The sequence below is a fragment of the Phocoena phocoena genome, chromosome X (genome assembly GCF_963924675.1).
Source record: "Phocoena phocoena chromosome X, mPhoPho1.1, whole genome shotgun sequence".
NCBI classification, from domain to species: Eukaryota; Metazoa; Chordata; class Mammalia; order Artiodactyla; family Phocoenidae; genus Phocoena; species Phocoena phocoena.
The window spans coordinates 41,979,087-42,006,346 of NC_089240.1; the positions used below are offsets into that span (position 1 = coordinate 41,979,087).

General features: G+C 42.6%; 1 protein-coding gene across 1 annotated transcript; it reads right to left on the reverse strand.

Moving 5' to 3' along the window:
* Positions 1-462: 462 nt before the first annotated feature.
* On the reverse strand, positions 463-26,796 carry LOC136142091 (U3 small nucleolar RNA-associated protein 25 homolog). Its single transcript, XM_065900155.1, is given in 4 exon segments — positions 463-2,028; positions 2,030-2,609; positions 25,929-26,023; positions 26,734-26,796. Coding segments are annotated over 4 exon segments (2,304 nt in total).
* Positions 26,797-27,260: the final 464 nt, after the last annotated feature.

A 27,260-nucleotide genomic window follows, 5' to 3' on the forward strand; every position in this document is an offset into this window, starting at 1 on the left:
ATAAATAAAGTTTTATTGAAACACAGCCACACTCATTTGTTTACATATTGTCTATGCTGCTTTCACACTACCCCTGCAGAGCTGGTAGTGTAGATTGAGTCAATTCTTTTCATTCTTTTTTTTTAAAGAATTTACCAAGTGTAATAAATTAGAGGTGAAGTCACAACAAAAGAATTTATGGCGTCCAAAAAAATTCACAAGTAGAAGATTCCTTCTATCAACTTCTCAGAGTCCCATGAGCTCTCCCCTGACCTCTGAAAGATGGGTTTTACCAAAATCTGGTTTACACTGAACTTTTCAGGTATATATGATCTGAAAAGAAAGAAGTATCTGATAAGAACCTGCCTGGTGCTCCTTCCTTGTTGCAGCCCTTCTTTGTGTAAGTGATCAGAATCAGGTCCAAGTGACACAGAACCAAGCATGACATATCACACCAAACACCATTTCCTGTCCAACCAATTCTCATCTCTCTCCAGTAATGAAGAGGTGGACGTTCTTCTTGGACTGCAGCATCTGTGCAGCCCGCTCCACCCCGGCCACAGCAGCCAACCTCTGGGCATCGTACTTGGAGTAGAGGACAGTGCAGGTCCAGGCAGCTTCCTCTCCTCGGGTGGTGGCTTGCAGCACGTTACAGACTTCACTGTAGAAGTGGGGATATGTTGGCAGTTCATAGAAAATCAGGTTCCTGATGCCTGTTATTGTGTATCTTTTGTAGAAATGGAAGCGCTCTGTGAGGAGCAGGAACTGCTTCTCTCCTTGAAGGAAGAAGTCTCTGGCCCTGGAGACACCAGACTTCTGGGCGTACTCGCAGATATGAGTGAAGTTCAGTTCCTCCTTCTTGAAGTAATTTCGGAGATGCACAAAGTCAAAGTAGGAGGGGACGTAGATAAGCGTGTGAGACATGACTGCATCACGATACTGAGGCAAAATCTTGTTGACAAAAAAGTTAAACCTGGCATCAATCACTGAAGCTAGGTTTTCAGCTTCCATCCTCTGGAAGACATGTGGGAGCTGCACCAGGACATGACTGATGCAGCCTGTCATCGGGACGTTCCTCACAGCCACCTGGCCTTGCACATCGACGCAGTATTTGATGAACACAGAGTTGATCTGGGCATCCTGCAGGGCCCCAGACAGCAGCGTCTGACGATAGTACTTGGACCAATTATTGAGGCTCCACATGCACACTCGAGAAAAGTCCACCCCATGTGAGTCCAAGGGCAGTAGGTCCATGTGGTTCATCAAATGCAAAACATGCTCCCAGTTCTGCATCAGGGAAATGTCAGCTTGATCAATGATGAGAAGCTCAATAGAAGACAGAAAGTCAAACTCTCTCTTCTTCTCTCCTTCTCCACCAATGATGGTCCTCAAGCCCAGAGGGGAGGCAATGAGGATGTCTGACGAATAGAAGGGGGCATAAAGTCGGATGCTTCTCTGCAGTATTGCCACTCCAGTCCTGAAGTGGTCATCGATGTTGCCGACAAATACAGCTTCATAATCCTCAGGCCTCTTCAGGTTGGGTGGTCTCTCCTTGGATTCTGAGCCATACTCTCCATTAAACCTCTTTTTGTTGCTTACAATTATTTTCTTCTTGCTGTCGCCCTCAAGAAGACTGATGAAGAGCTGTACCACCCGCAAAGCAGCTTCCCGGAATGGCACCTTGGGCCTCGTTAGCCCTTGGTCCCTGAAGTCATCATCATCACCCACCCCAAGTTTCTGGCTTCGGCATCTGCTGTTGTTGGTAAGCACCTGGGCATTGGCTTTGAGGACGTGATTTATCACATGCAGGCAGTACACGTGGCGGATCTCTTCCCCATTCTTCAGGGCAGTCCTTTCTGGGTAGAAGAGGTCCCGGTAAGAATTCATAATTAAGAAGAGCTCTTTCTGGAGGGGTGTGAAGGGGCTACTTGAATTTGGGGGACCAGAGAGGAACTGGCTGTTGGTCTTGATCCAGGTGGATTCCAGAGGCTTCTGGAGATGAAGTGACTTTAAGTCAATGTCCTTTGGGGGTTTAAAGGTTTCCGGTTTCCAACTGTCGAAACCTGCATGAAAAGACACGCTGGCCCAGGACGGGCCATTTTAGCTGGTGGGTAGTTTTGGGATTTGTGGCAACAGCCTGGATCTCTTTTTCTTTCAGTTCTTTGTTTACATGTTGTGCAAATGGATCTTGTAATGCTTTCAGAGAACAGTTGCCTTCTCTTTCCTCTTGGAGAAAGTTGGTTTCTAGGCTGAAGAGTGACTCATGTTTTGCGTCTGTAAACTCCTCTGGGGATTCCTCTGATGTGCCAGGTGGCCCGTGCCCATCTTTTCCCTTAGGGTCAGCAGGTAAGGCCGCATTCTTCTGCATGTCAGTAGATGCTACTGCCGTCTCTTCCTCCACACTGATGTCACTATCGCCATCTTCAAGATTCATTTCTGTCTCATCTATAACACGGTCTTCTTCCTCTTCCTCCTCCTCATCTTCCTTGGAAACATCCTTTAATGTGGCAAGTAGTCTGTTGTAACCAGAAACTTGTTCTGGTTCACTCTCTGCTTCACTTTCAGAACTTGAAGTATCTAAACTCTCTGACAGTTGACAAGTCTGTGGTTTTGCTTCCTTTCTGGAAACCCTTGGAAGGTGGAAAACAGAAGTTCAATGTTTTGAAATAAAAGATTTGGCAAAGGGGGGACCTTGAAGATGGCGGAAGAGTAAGACGCGGAGATCGCCTTCCTCCCCACGGATACACCAGAAATACATCCACACGTGGAACAACTCCTATAGAACTCCTACTGAAGGCTGGCAGAAGACCTCAGACCTCCCAAAAGGCAAGAAACTCCCCACGTAACTGGGTAGGGCAAAAGAAAAAACAGAGACAAAAGAATAAGGACGGCACCTGCACCAGTGGGAGGGAGCTGTGAAGGAGGAAAAGTTTCCACACACTAGGAAGCCCCTCCGCGGGCGGAGACTGCGGGAGGCAGAGGGGGGAGTTTCGGGACCGCGGAGTAGTGCACAGCGACGGGTGCGGAGGGCAAAGCGGGGAGATTCCTGCACAGACGATCGGTGCCGACCAGCACTCACCAACCCGAGAGGCTTGTCTGCTCACCCGCCGGGGCGGGCGGGGCTGCGAGCTGAGGCTCGGGTTTTGGTTTTGGACGGAGCTCAGGGAGAGGACTGGGGTTGGCGGCTTGAACATAGCCTGAAGGGGTTAGTGCACCACGACTAGTCGGGAGGGAGTTCGGGGAAAAGCCTGCACCGGCCGAAGAGGCAAGAGACTTTTTCTTCCCTCTTTGTTTCCTGGTGCGCGAGGAGAGGGGTTTAAGAGCGCTGCTTAAAGGAACTCCAGAGACGGGCGCCAGCCGCGGCTAAAAACGCGAACCCCAGAGACGGGCGCGAGCCGCGGCTGAGGGCGCGAGCCCCCGAGACGGGCGCGAGCCGCGGCTGAAAGCGCAAACCCCAGAGACGGGCGCGAGCCGCGGCTAAAACCGCGGACTCAAGAGCCGGGCGGGAGACGCTAAGGCTGCTGCTGCCGCCACCAAGGGGCCTCTGTGCGAGCACAGGTCACTCTCCACACCCCTCTTCCGCGGAGCCTGTGCAGCCCGCCACTGCCAGGTTCCCGGGATCCAGGGACAACTTCCCCGGGACAACGCACAGCGGGCCTCAGGCTGGTGCAACGTCACGCCGGCCTCTGCCGCAACGTCACGCTGCCTCTGCCGCCGCAGGCCCGCCCCGCACGCAGTGCCCCTCCTTCCCCCATCCCCCAACCCCCGGCCTGAGTGAGCCGGAGGCCCCGAATCAGCGGCTCCTTTAACCCCGTCCTGTCTGAGCGAAAAAACAGACGCCCTCCAGCGACCTACACGCAGAGGCAGGGCCAAATCCAAAGCTGAGCTCCTGTGAGCTGTGAGAACAAAGAAGAGAAAGGGAAATCTCTCCCAGCAGCCACAGAAGCAGCGGATTAAAGCTCCACAATCAACTTGATATACCCTGCATCTGTGGAATACCTGAATAGACAAGGAATGATGCCAAATTGAAGAGGTGGACTTTAGGAGCGAGATCTATGATTTTTTTCCCTTTTCCTCTTTTTGTGAATGTGTACGTGTATGCTTCTGTGTGAGATCTTGTCTGTATACTCTTGCTTCCACCATTTGTCCTAGGGCTCTATCCGTCCATGACTTTTTTTTTAAAATTCTTTTTCTTAATAATTAAGTTTAATTGTAATAACTTTATTATACTTTACCTTCGTTCTTTCTTTCTTTCCTTCCTTCCTTCCCTCCTTTAGACAACGAATCACCCCAAATTGAGGAGGTGGTCTCAGGGAGCAGGATTTATGATTTTTCCCCCTTTACCTCTTTTTGTGAAGGTGTATGTGTATGCTTCTGTGTAAGATTTTCTCTGTATAGCTTTGCTTCCAACATTTGTCCTAAGGTTCTATCCGTCCCTTTTTTTTTTCTAAATATTTTTTAATTCAATAACTATATTATACTTTATTTTATTTTTACTGTATCATCTTTCTTTCTGTCTTTTTTCCTTCTTTCCCTCCTTCCTTCCTTCCTCCCTCCCTCCCTCCCTCCCTTTGCTTCTTTCTTCCTTCCTTCCTTTCCTCCTTTCCTTCTTTCTTTACTCATACTTCTACTAATTCTCCCTACTTTTTCTCCCTTTTATTCTGAGCTGTGTGGATGAAAGGCTCTTGGTGCTCCAGCCAGGAGTCAGGGCTCTGCCTCTGAGGTAGGAGAGCCAACTTCAGGACACTGGTCAACAAGAGACCTCCCAGCTCCACATAATATTAAACGGTGGAAATATCCCAGAGACCTCCATCTTAACACCAGCACCCAGCTTCACTCAACGACCAGCAAGCCACAGTGCTGGACAACCTATGCCAAACAACTAGCAAAACAGGAACACAACCCCACCCATTAGCAGAGAGGCTGCCTAAAATCATAATAAGGCCACAGACACCCCAAAACACACCACCAGACGTGAACCTGCCCACTAGAGAGACAAGATCCAGCCTCATCCAGCACAACACAGGCACTAGTCCCCTCCACCAGGAAGCCTACACAACCCACTGAAACAACCTTAGCCACTGGAGACAGACATCAAAAACAACGGGAACTACGAACCTGCAGCCTGCAAAAAGGAGACCCCAAACACAGTAAGATAAGCAAAATGAGAAGACAGAAAAACACACAGCAGATGAAGGAGCAAGATAAAAACCCACCAGACCTAACAAATGAAGAGGAAATAGGCAATCTACCTGAAAAAGAATTCAGAATAATGATAGTAAGGATGATCCGAAATCTTGGAAGTAGAATGGACAAAATGCAAGAAACAGTTAACAAGGACCTACAAGAACTAAAGATGAAACAAGCAACGATGAACAATGCAATAAATGAAATTAAAATCACTCTAGATAGGATCAATAGCAGAATAACTGAGGCAGAAGAACGGATAAGTGACCTGGAAGATAAAGTAGTGGAAATAACTACTGCAGAGCAGAATAAAGAAAAAAGAATGAAAATAACTGAGGACAGTCTCAGAGACCTCTGGGACAACATGAAACGCACCAACATTCGAATTATAGGGGTTCCAGAAGAAGAAGAAAGAAAGAAAGGGACTGAGAAAATATTTGAAGAGATTATAGTTGAAAACTTCCCTAATATGGGAAAGGAAATAGTTAATCAAGTCCAGGAAGCACAGAGGGTCCCATACAGGATAAATACAAGGAGAAACACGCCAAGACACATATTAATCAAACTGTCAAAAATTAAATACAAAGAAAGCATATTAAAAGCAGCAAGGGAAAAACAACAAATAACACACAAGGGAATCCCCATAAGGTTAACAGCTGATCTCTCAGCAGAAACCCTACAAGCCAGAAGGGAGTGGCAGGACATACTGAAAGTGATGAAGGAGAATAGCCTGCAACCAAGACTACTCTACCCAGCAAGGATCTCATTCAGCTTTGATGGAGAAATTAAAACCTTTACAGACAAGCAAAAGCTGAGAGAGTTCAGCACCACCAAACCAGCTTTACAACAAATGCTAAAGGAACTTCTCTAGACACGAAACACAAGAGAAGGAAATGACCTATAGTAGCGAACCCAAAACAATATATAAAATGGAAATAGGAACATACATATCGATAATTACCTTAAATGTAAATGGACTAAATGCTCCCACCAAAAGACACAGATTGGCTGAATGGATACAAAAACAAGACCCTTATATATGCTGTCTACAAGAGACCCACTTCAGAACTAGAGACACATACAGACTGAAAGTAAGGGGATGGAAAAAGATATTCCATGCAAATGGAAACCGAAAGAAAGCTGGAGTAGCAATTCTCATATCAGACAAAATAGACTTTAAAATAAGGACTATTAAAAGGGACAAAGAAGGACACTACATAATGATCAAGGGATCGATCCAAGAAGAAGATATAACAATTGTAAATATTTATGCACCCAACATAGGAGCACCTCAATACATAAGGCAAATACTAACAACCATAAAAGGGGAGATCAACAGTAACACATTCATAGTAGGGGACTTTAACACCCCACTTTCACCCATGGACAGATCATCCAAAATGAAAATAAATAAGGAAACACAAGCTTTAAATGATACATTAAACAAGATGGACTTAATTGATATTTATAGGACACTCCATCCAAAAACAACAGAATACACATTTTTCTCAAGTGCTCATGGAACATTCTCCAGGATAGATCATATCTTGGGTCACAAATCAAGCCTTGGTAAATTTAAGAAAACTGAAATTGTATCAAGTATCTTTTCCGACCACAACGCCATGAGACTAGATATCAATTACAGGAAAAGATCTGTAAAAAATACAAACACATGGAGGCTAAACAATACACTACTTAATAATGAAGTGATCACTGAAGAAATTAAAGAGGAAATAAAAAAATACCTAGAAACAAATGACAATGGAGACACAACGACCCAAAACCTATGGGATGCAGCAAAAGCAGTTCTAAGGGGGAAGTTTATAGCAATACAAGCCCACCTTAAGAAGCAGGAAACATCTCGAATAAACAGCCTAACCTTGCACCTCAAGCAATTAGAGAAAGAAGAACAAAAAAACCCCAAAGCTAGCAGAAGGAAAGAAATCATAAAAATCAGATCAGAAATAAATGAAAAAGAAATGAAGGAAACAATAGCAAAGATCAATAAAACTAAAAGCTGGTTCTTTGAGAAGATAAACAAAATAGATAAACCACTAGCCAGACTCATCAAGAAAAAAAAGGGAGAAGACTCAAATCAATAGAATTAGAAATGAAAAAGGAGAAGTAACAACTGACACTGCAGAAATAAAAAAAATCATGAGAGATTACTACAAGCAACTCTATGCCAATAAAATGGACAATCTGGAAAAAATGGACAAATTCTTAGAAATGCACAACCTGCCAAGACTGAATCAGGAAGAAATAGAAAATATGAACAGACCAATCACAAGCACTGAAATTGAAACTGTGATTAAAAACCTTCCAACAAACAAAAGCCCAGGACCAGATGGCTTCACAGGTGAATTCTATCAAACGTTTAGAGAAGAGCTAACACCTATCCTTCTCAAACTCTTCCCAAATATAGCAGAGGGAGGAACACTCCCAAATTCATTCTACGAAGCCACCATCACCTTGATACCAAAACCAGACAAGGATGTCACAAAGAAAGAAAACTACAGGCCAATATCACTGATGAACATAGATGCAAAAATCCTCAACAAAATACTAGCAAACAGAATCCAAAAGCACATTAAAAGGATCATACACCATGATCAAGTGGGGTTTATTCCAGGAATGCAAGGATTCTTCAATATACGCAAATCTATCAATGTGATAAACCATATTAACAAATTGAAGGAGAAAAACCATATGATCATCTCAATAGATGCAGAGAAAGCTTTCGACAAAATTCAACACCCATTTATGATAAAAACCCTCCAGAAAGTAGGCATAGAGGGAACTTTCCTAAACATAATAAAAGCCATATATGACAAGCCCACAGCAAACATCATCCTCAATGGTGAAAAACTGAAAGCATTTCCACTAAGATCAGGAACAAGACAAGGTTGCCCACTCTCACCACTCTTATTCAACATAGTTTTGGAAGTTTTAGCCACAGCAATCAGAGAAGAAAAGGAAATAAAAGGAATCCAAATCGGAAAAGAAGAAGTAAAGCTGTCACTGTTTGCAGATGACATGATACTATACATAGAGAATCCTAAGGATGCTACCAGAAAACTACTAGAGCTAATCAATGAATTTGGTAAAGTAGCAGGATACAAAATTAATGCACAGAAATCTCTGGCATTCCTATATACTAATGATGAAAAATCTGAAAGTGAAATCAAGAAAACACTCCCATTTACCATTGCAACAAAAAGAATAAAATATCTAGGAATAAACCTACCTAAGGAGACGAAAGACCTGTATGCAGAAAATTATAAGACACTGATGAAAGAAGTTAAAGATGATACAAATAGATGGAGAGATATACCATGTTCTTGGATGGGAAGAATCAACATTGTGAAAATGACTCTACTACCCAAAGCAATCTACAGATTCAATGCAATCCCTATCAAACTACCACTGGCATTTTTCACAGAACTAGAACAAAAAATTTCGCAATTTGTATGGAAACACAAAAGACCCCGAATAGCCAAAGCAATCTTGAGAACGAAAAAAGGAGCTGGAGGAATAAGGCTCCCTGACTTTAGACTATATTACAAAGCAACAGTAATCAAGACAGTATGGTACTGGCACAAAAACAGAAAGATAGATCAGTGGAACAGGATAGAAAGCCCAGAGATAAACCCACGCACGTATGGACACCTTATCTTTGATAAAGGAGGCAGGAATGTACAGTGGAGAAAGGACAGCCTCTTCAATAAATGGTGCTGGGAAAACTGGACAGGTACATGTAAAAGTATGAGATTAGATCACTCCCTAACACCATACACAAAAATAAGCTCAAAATGGATTAAAGACCTAAATGTAAGGCCAGAAACTATCAAACTCTTAGAAGAAAACATAGGAAGAACACTCTATGACATAAATCACAGCAAGATCCTTTCTGACCCACCTCCTAGAGTAATGGAAATAAAAACAAAAATAAACAAATGGGACCTAATGAAACTTCAAAGCTTTTGCACAGCAAAGGAAACCATAACCAAGACCAAAAGACAACCCTCAGAATGGGAGAAAACATTTGCAAATGAAGCAACTGACAAAGGATTAATCTCCAAAATTTACAAGCAGCTCATGCAGCTCAATAACAAAAAAACAAACAACCCCATCCAAAAATGGGCAGAAGACCTAAATAGACATTTCTCCAAAGAAGATATACAGAATGCCAACAAACACATGAAAGAATGCTCAACATCATTAATCATTAGAGAAATGCAAATCAAAACTACAATGAGATATCATCTCACACCAGTCAGAATGGCCATCATCAAAAAATCTAGAAACAATAAATGCTGGAGAGGGTGTGGAGAAAAGGGGACACTCTTGCACTGCTGGTGGGAATGTGAATTGGTTCAGCCACTGTGGAGAACAGTATGGAGGTTCCTTAAAAAACTACAAATAGAATTACCATATGACCCAGCAATCCCACTACTTGGCATATACCCTGAGAAAACCAAAATTCAAAGAGAGTCATGTACCAAAATGTTCATTGCAGCTCTATTTACAATAGCCAGGACATGGAAACAACCTAAGCGCCCATCATCGGATGAATGGATAAAGAAGATGTGGCACATATACACAATGGAATATTACTCAGCCTTAAAAAGAAATGAAATTGAACTATTTGTAATGAGATGGATAGACCTAGAGTCTGTCATACAGAGTGAAGTAAGTCAGAAAGAAAAAGACAAATACCGTATGCTAACACATATATATGGAATTTAATGGAAAAAAATGTCATGAAGAACCTAGGGGTAAGATAGGAATAAAGACGCAGACCTACTGGAGAACGGACTTGAGGATATGGGGAGGGGGAAGGGTGAGTTTTGACAGGGCGAGAGAGAGTCATGGACATATACACACTAACAAACGTAGTAAGGTAGATAGCTGGGGGGAAGCAGCCGCAAGGCACAGGGATATTAGCTCGGTGCTTTGTGACAGCCTGGAAGTGTGGGATGGGGAGAGTGGGAGGGAGGGAGACGCAAGAGGGAAGACACATGGGAGCATATGTATATGTATAGCTGATTCCCTTTGTTATAAAGCAGAAACTAACACACCATTGTAAAGCAATTATACCCCAATAAAGATGTTTAAAAAAAAAAAAAAAAAGATTTGGCAAAGCTGTCTTCTCTTGTAACTTAGAAAGAAGATCAGTGGACCAAAGCAGTTCAGGAGCTTGTAGTTCTAAAGTCATGATCAAGTGGGGTTTATTCCAGAGACGCAAGGATAGTTCAACATCAGCCCGTGAGGCTTGTCTGCTCACCCGCCAGGGTGGGCGGGGCTGGGAGCTCAATTCTTTTCATTCTTGTTTCTTTATTCTGCTCTGTGGTAGTTATTTCCACTATTTTATCTTCCAGGTCACTTATCTGTTCTTCTGCCTCAGTTATTCTGCTATTGATTCCTTCTAGAGAATTTTGTATTTCATTTATTGTGTTGTTCATCATTGTTTCTTTGCGCTTTAATTCTTCTAGGTCCTTGTTAAACGTTTCTTGTATTTTCTCCATTCTATTTCCAAGATTTTGGTTCATCTTTACTATCATTACTCTGAATTCTTTTTCAGGTAGACTGCCTATTTCCTCATCATTTGTTTGGTCTGGTGGGTTTTTACCTTGCTCCTTCATCTGCTGTGTATACCTCTGTCTTCTCATTTTGCTTAACTTACTGTGTTTGCAGGCTGCAGGTTCGTAGTTCCCGTTGTTTTTGGTGTCCGCCCCCAGTGGCTAAGGTTGGTTTAGTGGGTTGTGCGGGCTTCCTGGTGGGGGGGACTGGTGCCTGTGTTCTTGTGGATGAGGCTGGATCTTGTCTTTCTGGTGGGCAGGACCGTGTCCGGTGGTGTTTTGGGGTGTCTGTGACCTTATTATGATTTTAGGCAGCCTCTCTGCTAATGGGTGGGGTTGTGTTCCTGCCTTGCTAGTTGTAGGGTGTCCAGCACTGTAGCTTGCTGGTTGTTGAATGGAGCTGGCTCTTAGCTTTGAGATGGAGATCTCTGGGAGAGCTTTCACCGTTTGATATTACGTGGAGCTGGGAGGTCTCTGGTGGTCCAATGTCCTGATCTCGGCTTTCCCACCTCAGAGGCACAGGCCTGACACTTGGCTGGACCACCAAGACCCTGTCAGCCACACGGCTCAGAATTAAAGGGAGAAAGAAAGAAAGAAAGAAAGAGAGAGAGAGAGAGAGAGAGAGAGAGAGAGGGAGAGAGGGAGGGAGGCAGGGAAGGAGGGTGGGAGGGAGGAAGAAAGATAGAGAGAGAAAGAAGGAAGGAGAAAAGAAAGAAAAAAATAAAATAAAGTTATTAAAATAAAAAAATATTAAAAATTTTTTAAAAAAAGAAAGAAAGAAAGAAGAGAGCAGCCAAGCCAAGAAGACAAATCCACCAATGATATCAAGCCCTAAAAGCTATACTAAAAAAAAAAACAAAAGCAAAAAATAACGGACAGACAGAACCCTAGGACAAATGGTAAAAGCAAAGCTATACAAACAAAATCACACAAAGGATACACATACACACTCACAAAAGGAGAAAAAGGAAAAAAATATATATATATATAAAGGAAGAGAGTAACGAAATCAATAAAGATATCTACCAATGGTAATAAACTCTAAATACTAAACTAAGATAAACATAAAACCAGAAACAAAACAAATTAGATGCAGAAAGCAAACTCCAAGTCTGCAGTTGTTCCCAAGGTCCACTACCTCAATTTTGGCATGATTCGTTGTCTATTCAGGTATTCCAGAGATGCAAGTTGATTGTGAAGATTTAATCCACTGCTCCTGAGGCTGCTGGGAGAAATTTCCCTTTCTCTTATTTTTTACATGGCTCCTGGGGTTTGGCTTTGGATTTGGCCCCACGTCTGCGTGTAGGTCGCCTGAGGGTGTCTGTTCTTCGCTCAGACAGTTTAGGGTTAAAGTAGCAGCTGATTAGGGGGCTCTGGCTCACTCGGGCCAGGGGGAGGGAGGGGTACAGAATGCGGGGCAAACCTGTGGTGGCAGAGGCCGGCGTGACATTGCAACAGCCTGAGGCGCGCTGTGTGTTCTCCTGGGAAAGTTGTTCCTGGATCCCGGGACCCTGGCAGTGGCGGGCTGCACAGGCTCCCGGGAGAGGAGGTGTGGATAGTGACCTGTGCTTGCACACAGGCTTCTTGGTGGCTGCAGCAGCAGCCTTAGCATCTCATGCCCATCTCTCATGTCCACACTGATAGCTGCGGCTCACGCTCGTCTCTGGAGCTCGTTTAGGCGGTGCTCTGAATCCCCTCTCCTTGCGCACGCCCAAACAATGGTCCTCCAATACTTCTAGGTAGGTCTCTGGACCTGCTGTGGCACTGTGGGGCCAGCTCAGACTCTGATCTGGCCTTACTCCTGCATGTACTTGTCTCCAAAGTCCACAGTTGCCCCCAAAGTCCACAGTCTCGATTGTGGGAACACTCGTTTTCTCTTCAGATATTTCACAGATTCAGGTTTTACCAAGCCAATTGCAGGGGTTTAATCCGCTGCTCCTGTGGCTGCACGGAGAGATTTCCCTTTCTCTTCTTTGGTCGCACAGGCCCTGGAGTTCACCTTTGGTTTTGGCCCTTCCTCTGCCTGTCAGCCACCCTCAGGCATCTGTTCCTGCCCAGCCAAGAGGGGTGAAAGCAGAGGCTGATTAGGGCTCACTTGCTCACTCAGGCCGGGGAGAGGGAGGGATACAGCTGTCACAGTTGGGGTGTGGGGGGAGTGCCTGCAGTGGCAGAGGCCAGCAGGAAGTTGCTACAGCCTGAGGCATGCCATGCATTCTCCCAGGGAAGTTGGCCCCAGATAATGGGACCCTTGGCAGTGGTGGGCAGCACAGGCTCCCAGGAGGGTGTGGGCAGTGACCTGCACTTGCTCCCAGGACCCTCGGCGGCAGCGGCGGCAGCCGTCGCACCCGCCTCTGGGATCCTAGGTAGCAGCTGCAGCTCGCATGGGTGATGCCCTGCTGTCTGTGAGTGCATGTAGGTAGAAGCTCCTATGGTGGGATTGCCCCTCTCCTTGAGCACCCTGCAACAATGGTCTCTTGCCTCTCAGGAAGGTCTAGGCTTTTTCCCAGACTCCCTCAGTTGTGGTGCACTAGCCCCCTTCAGGCTGTGTTCACGCAGCCAACCCCAGTCCTCTCCCTGGGGTCTGACCTCCGAAGCCTGAGCCTCAGTGCCCAGCCCCCACCTGCCCTGAACAGACAAGCATCTCAGGCTGGGGAGTGCTGGTTGGCACCAATCCTCTGTGCGGGATTCTCTCTCCTTTGCCCTCCGCAACCCTGTTGCTGCGCTGTCTTCCATGGCTCCGAAGCTTCCACCCCGCCACCCCCCCATCTCCGCCAGTGAATGGGCTTCCTAGCGTGTGGAAACTTTTCCTCCTTCACGGCTCCCTCCCAGAGGGGCAAGTCCCGTCCTTATTCTTTTGTCTCTGTTTTTTTTCTTTTTTTTTTTTCACCCTACCCAGCTACGTGGAGATTTTCTTGCCTTTCTGTAAGTCTGAGGTCTTCTGCCAGCGTTCAGTAGGTGTTCTGTAGGAGTTGTTCCATGTGTAGATGTATTTTAGATGTATTTGTGGGGAGGAAGGTGATCTCCATGTCCTACTCCCCCGCCATCTTGAAGGTCCTCCTGGAAGTTTTATATTTTTTAATTACAGATTCAATTTCACTTCTAGTGATCAGTCTGTTCAAACTGTGTTTCTGCTTGACTCTGTCTTGGCAGGCTGTATGTTTCAAGAAATTTGTCCATTTCTTCTAGGTTGTCCAATTTGTTGGCATATAACTGTTCACAGTGTTGTCTTATGATTTTTTTTTTTTTTTTTTTTTTTTTTGCGGTAGGCGGGTCTCTGACTGTTGTGGCCTCTCCCGTTGTGGAGCACAAGCTCCGGACGGGCAGGCTCAGCGGCCATGGCTCACGGGCCCAGCCGCTCCGTGGCATGTGGGATCTTCCCGGACCGGGGCACGAACCTGTGTCCCCTGCATCGGCAGGCAGACTCTCAACTGCTGTGCCACCAGGGAAGCCCTCTCTTACGATTTTTTAAATCTCTGTGATATCATTATTATCTCTCTTCTTTCATTTCTTATTTTTTTTTATTTGGGTCCTCTCTTATTTCTTCTTTGTGAACCTGGCTAAAAGTTTATCAGTTTCATTATCCTTTTTAACACCCAGCTCTTGGTTTCATTTACCTTTTTGGTTTTTTTATCTCTATTTTATTTACTTCCTCTCTGATCTTTATTATTTCCTTCCTACTTCTGACTTTGGGCTTTGTTTGTTCTTCTTTTTCTAATTCTTTTATGTGGTAGGCTAGGTTGTTTAGTTGAGATTTTTCTTATTTCTCGAGAGTGGTCAGTACTGCTATGAACTGATTTTGCTGCATCCCACAGATTTTGGAAAATTGTGTTTTCATTTTCATTTGTCTTGAGGTATTTTCTGATTTCCTCTTTGATTTCATTGTTGACTTTTTTTTAATAGCATGTTGTTTAGTCTCCACGTGTTTGTTCTTTCCCCCTTTTTCTTTCTGTAGTTGTTTTCTAGCTTTGTGCATTTGTGGTCAGAAAACATACTTGAAGTAATTTCTATCCTCGTAAATTTGTTGAGGCTTGTTTTGTGACTTAGTATGTGATCTATCCTGGAGAGCGTTCCATTTGCACCTGAAAAGAATGTGTATTCTGCTTTCTTTGAACGTAGTGCCCTGTAGATATCAATTAAGTCCAACTGGTCTATTGTGTCATTTAGGACCTCTATTGCTTTATTGATTTTCTGTCTCAGTGATCTGCCCGTTGATGTCAGTGGGGCGTTAAAGTCTCCTACTCTTATTGTACTATTGTTAATTTCTTCCTTTATGTCTGTCAGTATTTGCTTTACATGTTTAGGTGCTCCTGTATTGGGCACATATATGTTAACGAGTGTAGTGTCCTCTTCTTCTATTGATCCCTTTATCATTATATAATGCCCTTCTTTGTCTTTCATTATAGCCTTTGTTTTAAAGTGTATTTTGATACGAGTATTGCTAGCCCTGCTTTCTGTCATTTCCATTTGCACAAAATAACTTTCTCCATGCCCTCACTTTCATTCTGTGTGTATTTTCTCACCCTGAAGTCTCTTGTAGGCAGCATATTGAAGGGTCTTGTTTTTTTATCCAGTCAGCCACGCTGTTTTGTTTGGAGTATTTAGTCCATTGAGATTTAAAGTAATTATTGATAGGTATGTATTTATTACCATTTAATTCCTTGTTTCTCATTTTCTTGTAGTTCTTTGTTCATTTCTTTTTCTTTTTGTGGTTTGATGATTTTCTTTTCTAGTATGCCTGAGTTCCTTTCTTTTTGTTTTTTTGTGTATCTATTGTTGATTTTTGATTTGTGGTTACCGTGGGATTCATATATGTTGACCCATAATTGTATCTACTTGCTATAAACTGATAATCATTTAAGTTCACACACATTCTAAAAGATGTACATTTTTTACTTCCCTCCCCCACATGTTGTGATTTTGATGTTCTATTTTACATGTTCATGCTTATCCTTTTGCTGTTAATTGTAGTTACAATTGCTTTTACAAAATTTTTTTTGATTGTTTTTTAATCTATGTACTGGCTTATTTAAGTGATCATCAATCGTTTTATATATTTGCCTTTCCTATTGTGATTTTTCCTTTCCAATAGATTCTTGCTTCTTTTCTTTTTAGAGAAAACCCTTCAATATTTCTTTTAGGGAGGTTAATATTGCTGAATTCCTTTAGCTTTTGCTTGTCTGAGAAATTCTTTATCTTTCTTTCTATTCTAAATGGTAATCTTGCTGGGTAGGGTATCCTAAGTTGCAGGTTTTTCCCTTTCAGGACTTTGAATATATCATGCCACTCCCTCTGGCCTGCAAAGTTTCTGAAGAGAAATCAGCTGAGAGCCTTATGGGGGTTCCCTTGTAACTGACTCCATTTTTCTTTGCCGCCTTTGGAGTCCTCTCTTCATCTTTAACTTTTTCCATTTTAATTATGATATATCTTGGTGTGAGTCTGTATGGCTTCATCTTGTTTGGGACCCTCTGTGCTTCCTGTACCTGGATATCTGTTTCTTTCTTTAGGTTTCAGAAGTTTTCAACCATAATTTCTTCAAATACATTTCAATTCCCTTTCCTCTCTTTTCTCCTTCTGGAAGCCCTATAATGCGGATGTTGGCATGTTTTATATTATCCCATAGACCTCGTATGTTGCTTTCGATTTCTTTTTCATTTGTCTTTCTGTCTGCTGTTCTAATTGGGTGATTTCCATTTTTCTATCTTCCACATCAGTTATGTGTTCTTCTGCATCACCTAGTGCGCTGTTAATTCCTCCTTGTGTATTTGCCATTTCAGTTATTTTATTCTTCAGTTCTGCCTGTTTCTTTTTAATATTTGCTTGTTCCTTGTTAAAATTCTCACTGTGTTCATATATTTGTTTCCTTAATTCGGTTAGCATTTTATTGCTAATGCTTTGAACTCTTTAATAATAATAAATAATTTCTGTTTCATTAGTTGTTTTTTCAGGGGTTTTCTCTTGTTCTTTCATCTGAAAAAAATTCCTCTGCCTTCTCATTTTGCTTAACTTCCTCTGTCTCTATGAAATTAGGTGAAATAGTTACCTATACCAATCTTGAAGGAGGGTCCTTGTGTGGGAGCATCACAATACTGTCTTCATGTGCCCGGTGGCTTTGATGGGAGAGCTGGATCTGCAGTGAGCATGAATCACGTCTTCCCCCAGAGTGTGCTGGTAGCTGTCACATTGGTAGAAGGTGGGGCTGGAAATGGAGGGGCTAGAGCCAGGGCCAGATGTGGTCTAGGGCTTCTCCTCTGCTCAGTGGCCAACACCACCCTGTTGGGGGTGGGGGTGGGGATGGGGGTGGGGGTAGGGGTGGGGGTGGGTCCTAAGTTGCTGGAGCATAAGTGCTAAGAGTCTGGTGTGAGCTGGCTCCATTCCCTCTAAGTGTGTGCTCTCCCGTCTCCCAGCACGGGCACCCTTGTCCCAAAGGGGAGCAGTACTGGAGCAAGAGGAGCTGGAGCAGGTGCTTGGTGTGGGTCAGGGCACAGGCTGTAGCAGTACCAGCACCAGTCACTGTTCTGGACCATTCCTGCAAGTGCCAGCAATGGCTGCCTTCACCTTGTTTAGATGCCATGCTGGGTCTGAGCCAGCTCGGTCCCTCACAACTGCGCACTCCCCTCTGCCATGGTAGCCCTCACCCTAATGCAGAGCTGCACCATGGAGCAAGTGGGGCCAGAGCAGATGCTTAGCTCAGGCTGGGTCACATGCTGGGTTGGTCATGGGAAACCAGCCAGAGTCCTGGGTAGTTTCAATATGCTTCCCCACCCTTGTTCCGGGGAGTAAGCAAGCATGTGCATGCTCTTCATGAGTGGTGTGTAGGTTTCTTACAGCCCTCCTATTAGTCTCACTGGTTTTCAAACCAGCTCCAGTTTCTTGTCTTCCCCGTGTCAGACCCCAAGGCTGGGTGCTCAGTATGTGGCTTGAACTTCTCACTCCCCAGGGAGGACCTCTGAGCCTGTGCAGTCCCCTTCATCTTCTGTGCCCTCTCTCAGGGGTGCAGGTCTTAACCTGTTTGCTTCTCTTCCCTTCCTAGCTGATTCTGTGTGGATCATTTTTACAGCCTTTCTGCCAGTCTCCAGTTTGTTTTCAGTGAGAATTGTTCCACACGTTGATGTATTTTTCATGTGTTTGTGGGTATAGGTGAGCTCTGCATCCTCTTCCTCTGCCATCTTGATCTCCCCTTCTCTCTTCCCTCCCCCTTTTTTCAATCTCCTGTTCTCCTGAACTTTGAAAAACTTTAAGAATTACAGAAACAGTTTTCAAAAAAACTGTTCTGAAAGCTGCAGGCATGAGATTGCACCTATGATCCTGAGAAGAAGGCATGGAAAACTGGAACAGTCTCTCAACAGTTCCAACCACAAATTTTCAGCAGTTACAGATAAGAAAAATTGCAGCCTGGGACAGACCACAGTCATATGCCCTTCTTTCCCTATATAAATTAATCCTGCCTCAGCTTGGGAAGTTTATTGTTCTTAAGTTTCTAACTGATGCACATCCGTTGAGTAAAATCTTTAAGTACTCTTAGAGTCACAGTTTTCTCTCGACAGGTTCATTCTGTAATAATAAAGGGGTTAATTCATCAAAAGGACATAACAATCCTGAATGTTTAGGGACCTAATAACAGAGCTTCAAAAAATGTCAAGAAAAACCTGATAGAACTGCAAGGAGAAATAAATCAATCCACAATTACAGTCCAATATTTCAACACCCTTCTCTCAATAATCACTAGAATAAGTAAACAGAAGAGAAGAAGTAAGGATATAGAAGACTTGGATAACACTATCAACCAACTTGCCCTCATTGACATTTATAGAGCATATCAGCAGACTACACTTCCTTTACAAGAGCACATGTAACCCATTTACCAAGATAGACCATATTCAGGGTCATGAAACCAATGAAATACATTTAAAAGTATTCATATCACACAAAGTATGGCCTGGGACCAGAACTGAATTAAATTAGACATCAAAACCAGAAAGATCCCTGGAAAATCCCCAAATGTTTTGAAACTAAATTACATACTTCTAAATAATCTGTAGGTTAAAGAAGAAATAAAACTTGAAATTATAAGATATTTTGACCTAAATGAAACTGAAAGCACAGCATATAAAAATTGGGGGATTCAGCTAAAGAAATATTTAGAGGGACATTTATAGCACTAAACATTTATATTAGAAATTAAGAATGCTCTTAAAGCAGTAATCTCAGCTTCCTTCTTAAGAAACAAAAGCCGTACGAGCAAATTAAATCTAAAGTGATTAGAAGAAGGGAAATAATAAAGATCAGAGCAGAAATCAACGAAATAGAAACCAGAAAATCTATAGAGGAAATCAATGAAACCAGAAGCTAGTTCTTTGAGAAGATCAATAAAATTGTGAAACCTCTAACCAGAATGATCAGGAAAAAAAGAGAGAAGACACTAGTCACTAAGATTAAGAATGACAGAGGTGAAATCACTGCAGGTCCTAAAGATGTAAAAAAGGATAAAAGGGAGCACTATTAGCAAAGATGGAGGAGTAAGGACCCCTGGAATTTCACCCTTCCATAAAAGCAATGAAAAAACTGGCAAAATATTGTCTAAATCAACTTTTTCACAACTCTGGAAATTAACCAAAGTTTTTCAGTTACCTGGGAAACATTTAGTCAAGAACATATACTGACTCTCAGTACGAACAACAAGTTCTGTGGCATTTTACCTTACCCTACTCCCACCCCCAACTCCCCAGTTCAGTGGCAGACTTGAAAAGACCACATTCCCGGTACTGGTAGGAGCAGAACAGTTATTGCTCTTTCTAAGAGCTGCTATAAACATGGGAGTACAAATATCTCTTTAAGACCCTGCTTTCAATTCTTTTGAATGTATATCCAGAAGTGGAATTGCTGGATCATATGGTAGTTCTACTGTTAATTTTTTGAGAAACTGTTACACTTTTTTCCATAGTGGCTGTACATTTTACATTCCCACTAACAGTGCACAAGGGTTCCAATTTTTCCACATCCTTGCCAACACTAGTTATTTTCTGTTTTTTGATAGTAGCTCTGCTAATGAGTGTGAAGCGGTATTACATGTAGTTTGGATTTGCATTTCTCTAACAATTAGTGATGTTGAGTGTATTTTCATGTGCCTGTTGTCCATCTGTGTGTCTTCCTTGGAAAATGTCTATTCAGGTCCTCTGCCCACTTTTGGTTTTTTGGCCGCACTGTGCAGCTTACGGGATCTTAGTTCCCTGACCAGGGATCGAACCCATGACCCCTGCATTGGAAGCACAAAGTCTTAACCACTGGACTGCCAGGGAAGTCCCATGCCCACTTTTTTTTTTTTTTTTTTTTTTTTTGCAGTACGCGGGCCTCTCACTGTTGTGGCCTCTCCCGCTGGGGAGCACAGGCTCCGGATGCGCAGGCTCAGCGGCCATGGCTCATGGGCCCAGCTGCTCCACGGCATGTGGGATCTTCCCGAACCGGGGCACGAACCCGTGTCCCCTGCATCGGCAGGTGGACTCTCAACCACTGCGCCACCAGGGAAGCCCCCATGCCCACTTTTTAATTGGGTTGTTTTGTTGTTGAGTTTTAGGAGTTCTCTATATATTCTGGATATTAATCCCTTATCAAATATAGAATTTGCAACTATTTTCACCCATTTTGTGTGTTGCCTTTTTCACTCTATTGATAGTGTCTTTTTAAAAATTAATTAATTTATTTTTGGCTGCATTGGGTCTTCGTTGCTGTGCGTGCGCTTTCTCTAGTTGTGGCAAGCTGGGGCTACTCTTTGTTGCGGTGCACAGGCTTCTCATTGTGGTGGCTTCTCTTGTTGCAGGACAGGGGCTCCAGGCACCAGGCTTCAGTAGTTGCAGCACGCGGGCTCAGTAGTTGTGGTATGTGGGCTGTAGGGTGCATGGGCTTCAGTAGTTGTGGTGCGTGGGCTCAGTATTTGTGGCTAATGGGCTCTAGAGCGCAGAGTCAGTAGTTGTGGTGCACGGGCTTTGTTGCTCCATGGCATGTGGGATCGTCCTGGACCAGGGATTGAACCCGTGTCCCCTGCACTGGCAGGCAGATTCTTAACCACTGCACCTCTAGGGAAGTCCTCCATAAGCTTTTATATGTTATGTTTTCTTTTTCATTTGTCTCTAAGTATTTCCTAAATTCCCTTGTGATTTCTTTATTGATCCACTGGATGCTTAAAAGTGTGCTGTTTAGCTTCCACAGATTTCTGAACTTTCCCGTTTTCTTTCTGTTATTGATCTCTAATTTCATCCCATTGTTTTTATTTTTTTAATATTTTATTTTATTCTTATTTTTTATACAGCAGGTTCTTATTAGTTATCTATTTTATAAATATTAGTGTATATATGTCAATCCCAATCTCCCAATTCATCCCACCACCACCGCCCCCACCCCACTTTCCTCCCTTGGTGTCCATACGTTTGTTCTCTACATCTGTGTCTCTATTTCTGCCTTGCAAACTGGTTCATCTGTACCATTTTTCTAGATTCCACATATATACATTAATATATGATATTTGTTTTTCTCTTTCTGCCTTACTTCCTCTGTATGACAGTCTCTAGGTCCATCCACGTCTCTACAAATTACCCAATTTCGTTCCTTTTTATGGCTGAGTAATATTCCATTGTATATATGTACCACATCTTCTTTACCCATTTGATTGTCGATGGGCATTTAGGTTGCTTCCATGCCCTGGCTATTGTAAATAGTGCTGCAATGAACATTGGGGTGCATGTGTCTTTTTGAATTATGGTTTTCTCTGGGTATATGCTCAGTAGTGGGATTGCTGGACCATATGGTAATTCTATGTTTTGTTTTTTAAGGAACCTCCATACTGTTCTCCACAGTGGCTGTATCAATTTACATTCCCACCAACAGTGCAAAAGGGTTCCGTTTTCTCCACATTCTCTCCAGCATTTGTTGCTTGTAGATTTCCTGATGATGCCCATTCTCATTGTTTTTAGAAAAGATACTCTGTGTGATATCTAACTTTTAGAAAATATTGAGATTTTATCTGTGGCCTAACATGTGGTCTATCGTGGAATATGTCCCATGTACACTTGTGAAGGATGTGTATTCTGCTGTAGTGGGTAGAGTGTTCTGTATATGTCTGTTAGATCGAGTTTGTTTACTGTGTTGTTCATGTCCTCTGTTTCCTTAGTTATCTCTTGTCTGGTTGTTGTATTCATTATTGCGAGTAGAGTGTTGAAGTCTGCAACTATTATTGTAGAACTATCTATTTCTCCATTCAATTCTGTCAATTTTTCTTCATATATTTTGATGGTCTGTTATTAGGTGTGTAAATGTTTATAATTGTTATATATTCTCACTGTTTTGAACTTTTAATTAATATATAATGTCCTTCCTTTTCTCTTGTCAAGAGTTTTTGACTGAAAATTTATTAGTCTGATATTCGTATAGCCATCCCTGCTCTCTTTTGGTTATTATGCATGGAATAACCTTTTACATACTTTCACTTTCAACCTATTAGTGTTTGGGGATCTAAAATGAATTTCTTGTAGACCCCATACAGTTGGATCACTTTTTTGAAAAAAATCCTTTCTGCCAATCTCTATCTTTTGATTGGAGAGTTTAATCCATTTACATTAAAATAATTACTGATAAGGAGGGACTTACTTCCATTTTGACATTTGTTTTCTGTATGTCTTTTAGCTTTCTGTCCCTCCTTCCCTGCAACACTGTCTTCCTTTGTGTTTAGTTGTTGGGTTTTTTTTTTTTTTGGTAATGAAATTTTAAAATTCCTTTCTTATTTCCTTTGGTGTATATTTTGTAGCAATTTTCTTTGTGGTTACCATGGGGGTTTCATTTAACATCTTAACGTTATTACACTCTAATTTGAATTTACACCAGCTTAATTTCAGTAACATATACAAATTTCTCCTTTAATAGCCCCATTCCCACCTCTTTCAGTTGTTGATTTCACAAAATTACTTCTTTATACATTGTGTGTTCAAAAACTTAAGCTAATAATTTTTTTTAAAATACATTAGCCTGTCAAATTATGTAGACAACAAAATGTGGAGTTACAAACCAAAGTTATAATAATAGTAGCTTCTAGATTAATAATTGCTTTTTTTAATGTAGTAGTCTCTTAAATCATGTAGAAAACAAACAGTGTGGTTATGCACCGTTGTTACAATAATGCTGCCTTTTATAATTGCCCATGTATTTACCTTTACTGAGATCTTTATTTTTTCATATGGCTTCAAGTTACTCTCTATTGTCCTTTCATTTCAACCTTCAGGACTCTCTCTATCATTTTTTTTTTTTAACATCTTTATTGGAGTATAATTGCTTTACAATGGTGTGTTAGTTTCTGCTTTATAACAAAGTGAATCAGTTATACATATACATATGTTCCCATATCTCTTCCCTCTTGCGTCTCCCTCCTTCCCGCCCTCCCTATCCCACCCCTTTATGTGGTCACAAAGCACCGAGCTGATCTCCCTGTGCTATGCGGCTGCTTCCCCCTAGCTATCTATTTTACGTTTGCTAGTGTATATATGTCCATGCCACTCTCTCACTTTGTGAAGACTATTTCTTAAAATAAACCTTAAAACTTTGGTTTTTATAACATGCAATATATGAATCACCAACAACTGTTGTAGGAACACTGTGCTGGGAGTCATTCACACTCCAGCATTGCCTTAACTGTCTAGTAGAGGAGAGAAACCTGCATCCCATGCAGTGACCCAAAGCAGAATGACAGAGGTGTTGTGAGAAAACTGAACAAGGAGGAGCAAGGGGTTTGGTTAAGGCTTCCCAGTGGGGCAGGCACCTGAGCTTAACCTTGAAAGATAAACAGAAAGTTGACAGGCAAAAGCAGACAAATACAAAACAGACAAGTACAGGCAACTCTCCCCCATCCTTTATAATTCCAAGGTTAAAAAAAGAGGAACACCACTCACTATTATAACTATTTCCACAAGTGCATTCAGAAGAGAAGCAGGTCACTTGGTTGGAAAGGAAGTAGAGGGAACTTCCCAGATGGTGATGCCAAAGCTGAGTCTTGAAGGGTGAGCAGGACTAAGCAAAAGAGAAGGACAAGCCTGAGCAAAGGCCTGGAATGTGGAAGCCCATGCTGGATTGACAAGAGAGTGACTATCCAGGATGTCCTGAGTGTTTGACACCTGGAGGGCCTGGGAAGAGGATTTGTCTATCACAGGAAAGTGGGGTCCTGTCATAGAGAACTTTGATGGGCACACCATAGAGTGGAGAACTGATTCTGAATACCCTGGGAATCCAGGGAAGATTCCCAAGGAGAATGGTGACATAATTTTTTCATCTGTGGCCCTTTGGGAAGACAACCCTGGAGGCAAAATGGATTAGCCAGCCACATCTCAGAGGTGGGAGTTCATTATAATGTAAAATAAAGGAAACCTGAACTAGGGCTTTGGAACTGGCGATGAAAGAAATCAGCAGTAAAGAGACAGGAGATATTGGAGAAGTAGGTCTGAAGTCGGAGGTGAAGAGCGAAACGCTGTCCGAGATTCTTTGAATGAGCCACAGTGATGAAAAATAACTCAAAGGGAAGTTAAAAGTTTAGCTGGGACAAAACAAGTAGTGCTTATAAACATTCACAGCCATAGAGAGGTAGTAATGCTTTCTTTAGAGCTCACAGACTGCTTCTTAGTTCAGCTCGAATTTCTCACCTCTTGCCCCAATCCCTAAACTGGATTTGATGAAAACTGTAAAGATTTAGCAGGGGAGACTGTCTTTAGAGGCTAGGCTCGAACCAGGACAATAGCTTCTTAACAGCAACATCTTAACATTTTTGAACTTTGCTTTTCTACATGATGATTAGTTAGATGCAACTCTAGTGTAAATTACAGCATTTATTTGCTCTTATCTTCAAGGAATAATATGCAGCCAGATAAATTGCAGTAATTTGCCACTTTGCAACAACACCAGGCAAGGCACCTGATCATCAGTGGCTACTGGACACTCTTGTGTGTCATGTGTAAGCTGGGCACTGCGCAACCAGTAGTGAGCAAGACCAACGTTGTCCCTGCCTTCATTTCTAGTTGAGGAAGATGGGTGTGACAAAACAGGTGTGAGGGGTTCAGACAATGCCTCCATTTACTTCTTAATTTCAAGATTAAAATAAAAGAAACATTCTTGCTATATAATTATGTCCATAAATTCATTCAGAAGAGAGGCTGGTCATCCAGATGGAAAGGAAGCAGAGAGAGCTTCCCAGATGGTGATGCCAAAGCTGAGTCCTGAAAGGTGAGCAGTGTGATTGTAGTCTTTCACAATGATAATGTTTTTTTCTATTTTACTTTTGTTTTGCTTTTACTAATATATTTTTCTTTATTTTCATTTTACATCATTTTAATCATGTATTATGTAAGATTGGATTTAATTATATAAGATTGGATTTAATCATGTATTATATAAGATTTTTACATGTTCATGGTGAATCAAATCATTATAGAATGACCCTTCGAACCCCAATTAATATTCTTTGTCTTAGTATTTTTAGTCTGATATTAATATAATTGACCTTGCTTTATTTTGATTAGCATGTACCTGGCAAATTTCCTTCCATCCTTTTATTTCAAACGTTTCCGTATCCTTATGATTTGCCAGGTTTGGCATAAAAAGCATATGGCTAGACTTGTTAATTTTCATCCAAAATGACAATCTCTGACTTTAACTGGAGAGTTTACCCCATTAACAATTTTTTATTACTGATTATGTAATAAAGTATAAATTTCAAATATGAACTTATTACTACCTTCTTACATTTTTCTTTCTATTTTTCCTGCCTTTCCATAAATCTTTTTCTACTGTCTCGACTTCTAAAAGCTGATTTACTTGTTTTTCTTTGTTTTTCTCATTGCCTACCTCATGATTTAAATAGCAGATAGTAAAATGGTACTAATATGAAATTATTCAAAATAATTGGAAATGATAAAGGGATCAGTTTTCCTGCCACATACAATAATGCGGTGAAGATCCTCTGATGTGTGAAGCAGTGAGGCGCTGGTGTCAAAAGAAACAAGTGTATCCTTCATGGCGCACAGAACAGCGTGCACGTAACTATGGTTTATCTGTAACCATTTGTTTCAAACTTTGGGTTGTACAGCAGCTCCGTTATTAAGGGTCTGGAGCAAGTGCAAACACTTCGGGAAGGGGTGGCGCTAAGGTCGATACCGGACCGGAAGTCGCTTTGCTGCCGTTTTTACCTCAGCTGCCTTGAAGCCCTCCTCCGTGTAGCGCCTTCCGGGCGCCGAGGTATCTTGTGAGGGCTTTGAAGACGGAGGGGCGGGTGACGGGGTCGTCCAAGGGGATTTGGGGGTTGATAACGGGTGTCTTTGGAGTCAGTATGGGGACTTGTTCGAATTTGAGTTGAGCGCTCAGATCATTATTTTCTGTCTTCTTATATTGTCAGCTGAGACCACAGATGGGTATGTATTGTTTTCGTTAAGCTCTAAGTATTTTCTAATTTCCGTTATTATTATTTTTTTTACCAAGAGTTTAGAAATGCCTTTTCAATTTTCGAAAGTTAAGGCTTTTGTTTCTAACGTAACTTATCTGTGCCCTGTGTGATGCTTATTCATTGGAAAGTGTTCAGACTTCCTTTAAGACTAAGGCCAGGGTGAGTTTTTATTAATATTGCATCTGTAGCTCGAAACTAGTATGTGTTCTCTGGTTGATAACTGTCTTAACCAAAACGTGTGTATTCTCTGTGTGTGTGCTTGCTCTTTTAATCTTTGAGAGTAATGATTTGCGTGTGTGTGCAAATGCACACAAACATTTAAAATCATTTGTATATTTATATATTTTAGTAGGCGTTACTGGGTTCAGGTAGGAGTAGTTTTCAGAATAAAGATTGTCAAATTATTCTAGGTGAGTGAGTCAGGGCAGACAGCGCACAGCGTGGCACGTGCAAGTGGGGGAGGGGGCAGGGCTTGGCATGGCTCAGCACGTGAGAGGTAAGGCAGAACAGAGTACGTACAGGAAGTGGGGAGGGGTATATGAGGCTGAGAGTCTGGGAGGCGGGCAGGGCCTGGCAGCGCATGGGACCCACAGGGCTGGGAGCCTTAAGGCAAGACAGAGTGTGTCCAAGAAAGCAGAGTCAGGCACGTGGAGCCTGGAGAGACTAGGCAGAGTGGGCGGGACAGAAAGGTGGGCGGAGCATGTCTGAGGGGCTGGGCCGGCTGGGCAGAGGAGGCTTGTCTGGGACCATGGTGTAGGGCAAGCAGGGTAGCAGGTGTGTCCTGGAGGGTGGACAAGGCAGGCTGAGCCCTCTAAGTGTAAGGAGGTGGAGTCTAGCTTTTCTGGGTGGATATGCAGGGCCTTATGAATTCGACTGGGCAAGATGCAGCCAGATGGACTAGCCAAGTGTGTCTGGATAAGGTGGGCAAGCAGGGCCAGGTGGTGCCAGTCATTCCCAGGCAGGCAAGACCTAGTGTATCCAGGCAGGTGCTGTGGGCCCCAGCCACAGTGGCCAGAGGGTGAGGCCAGGAGTGTTGGGGCAGGGTG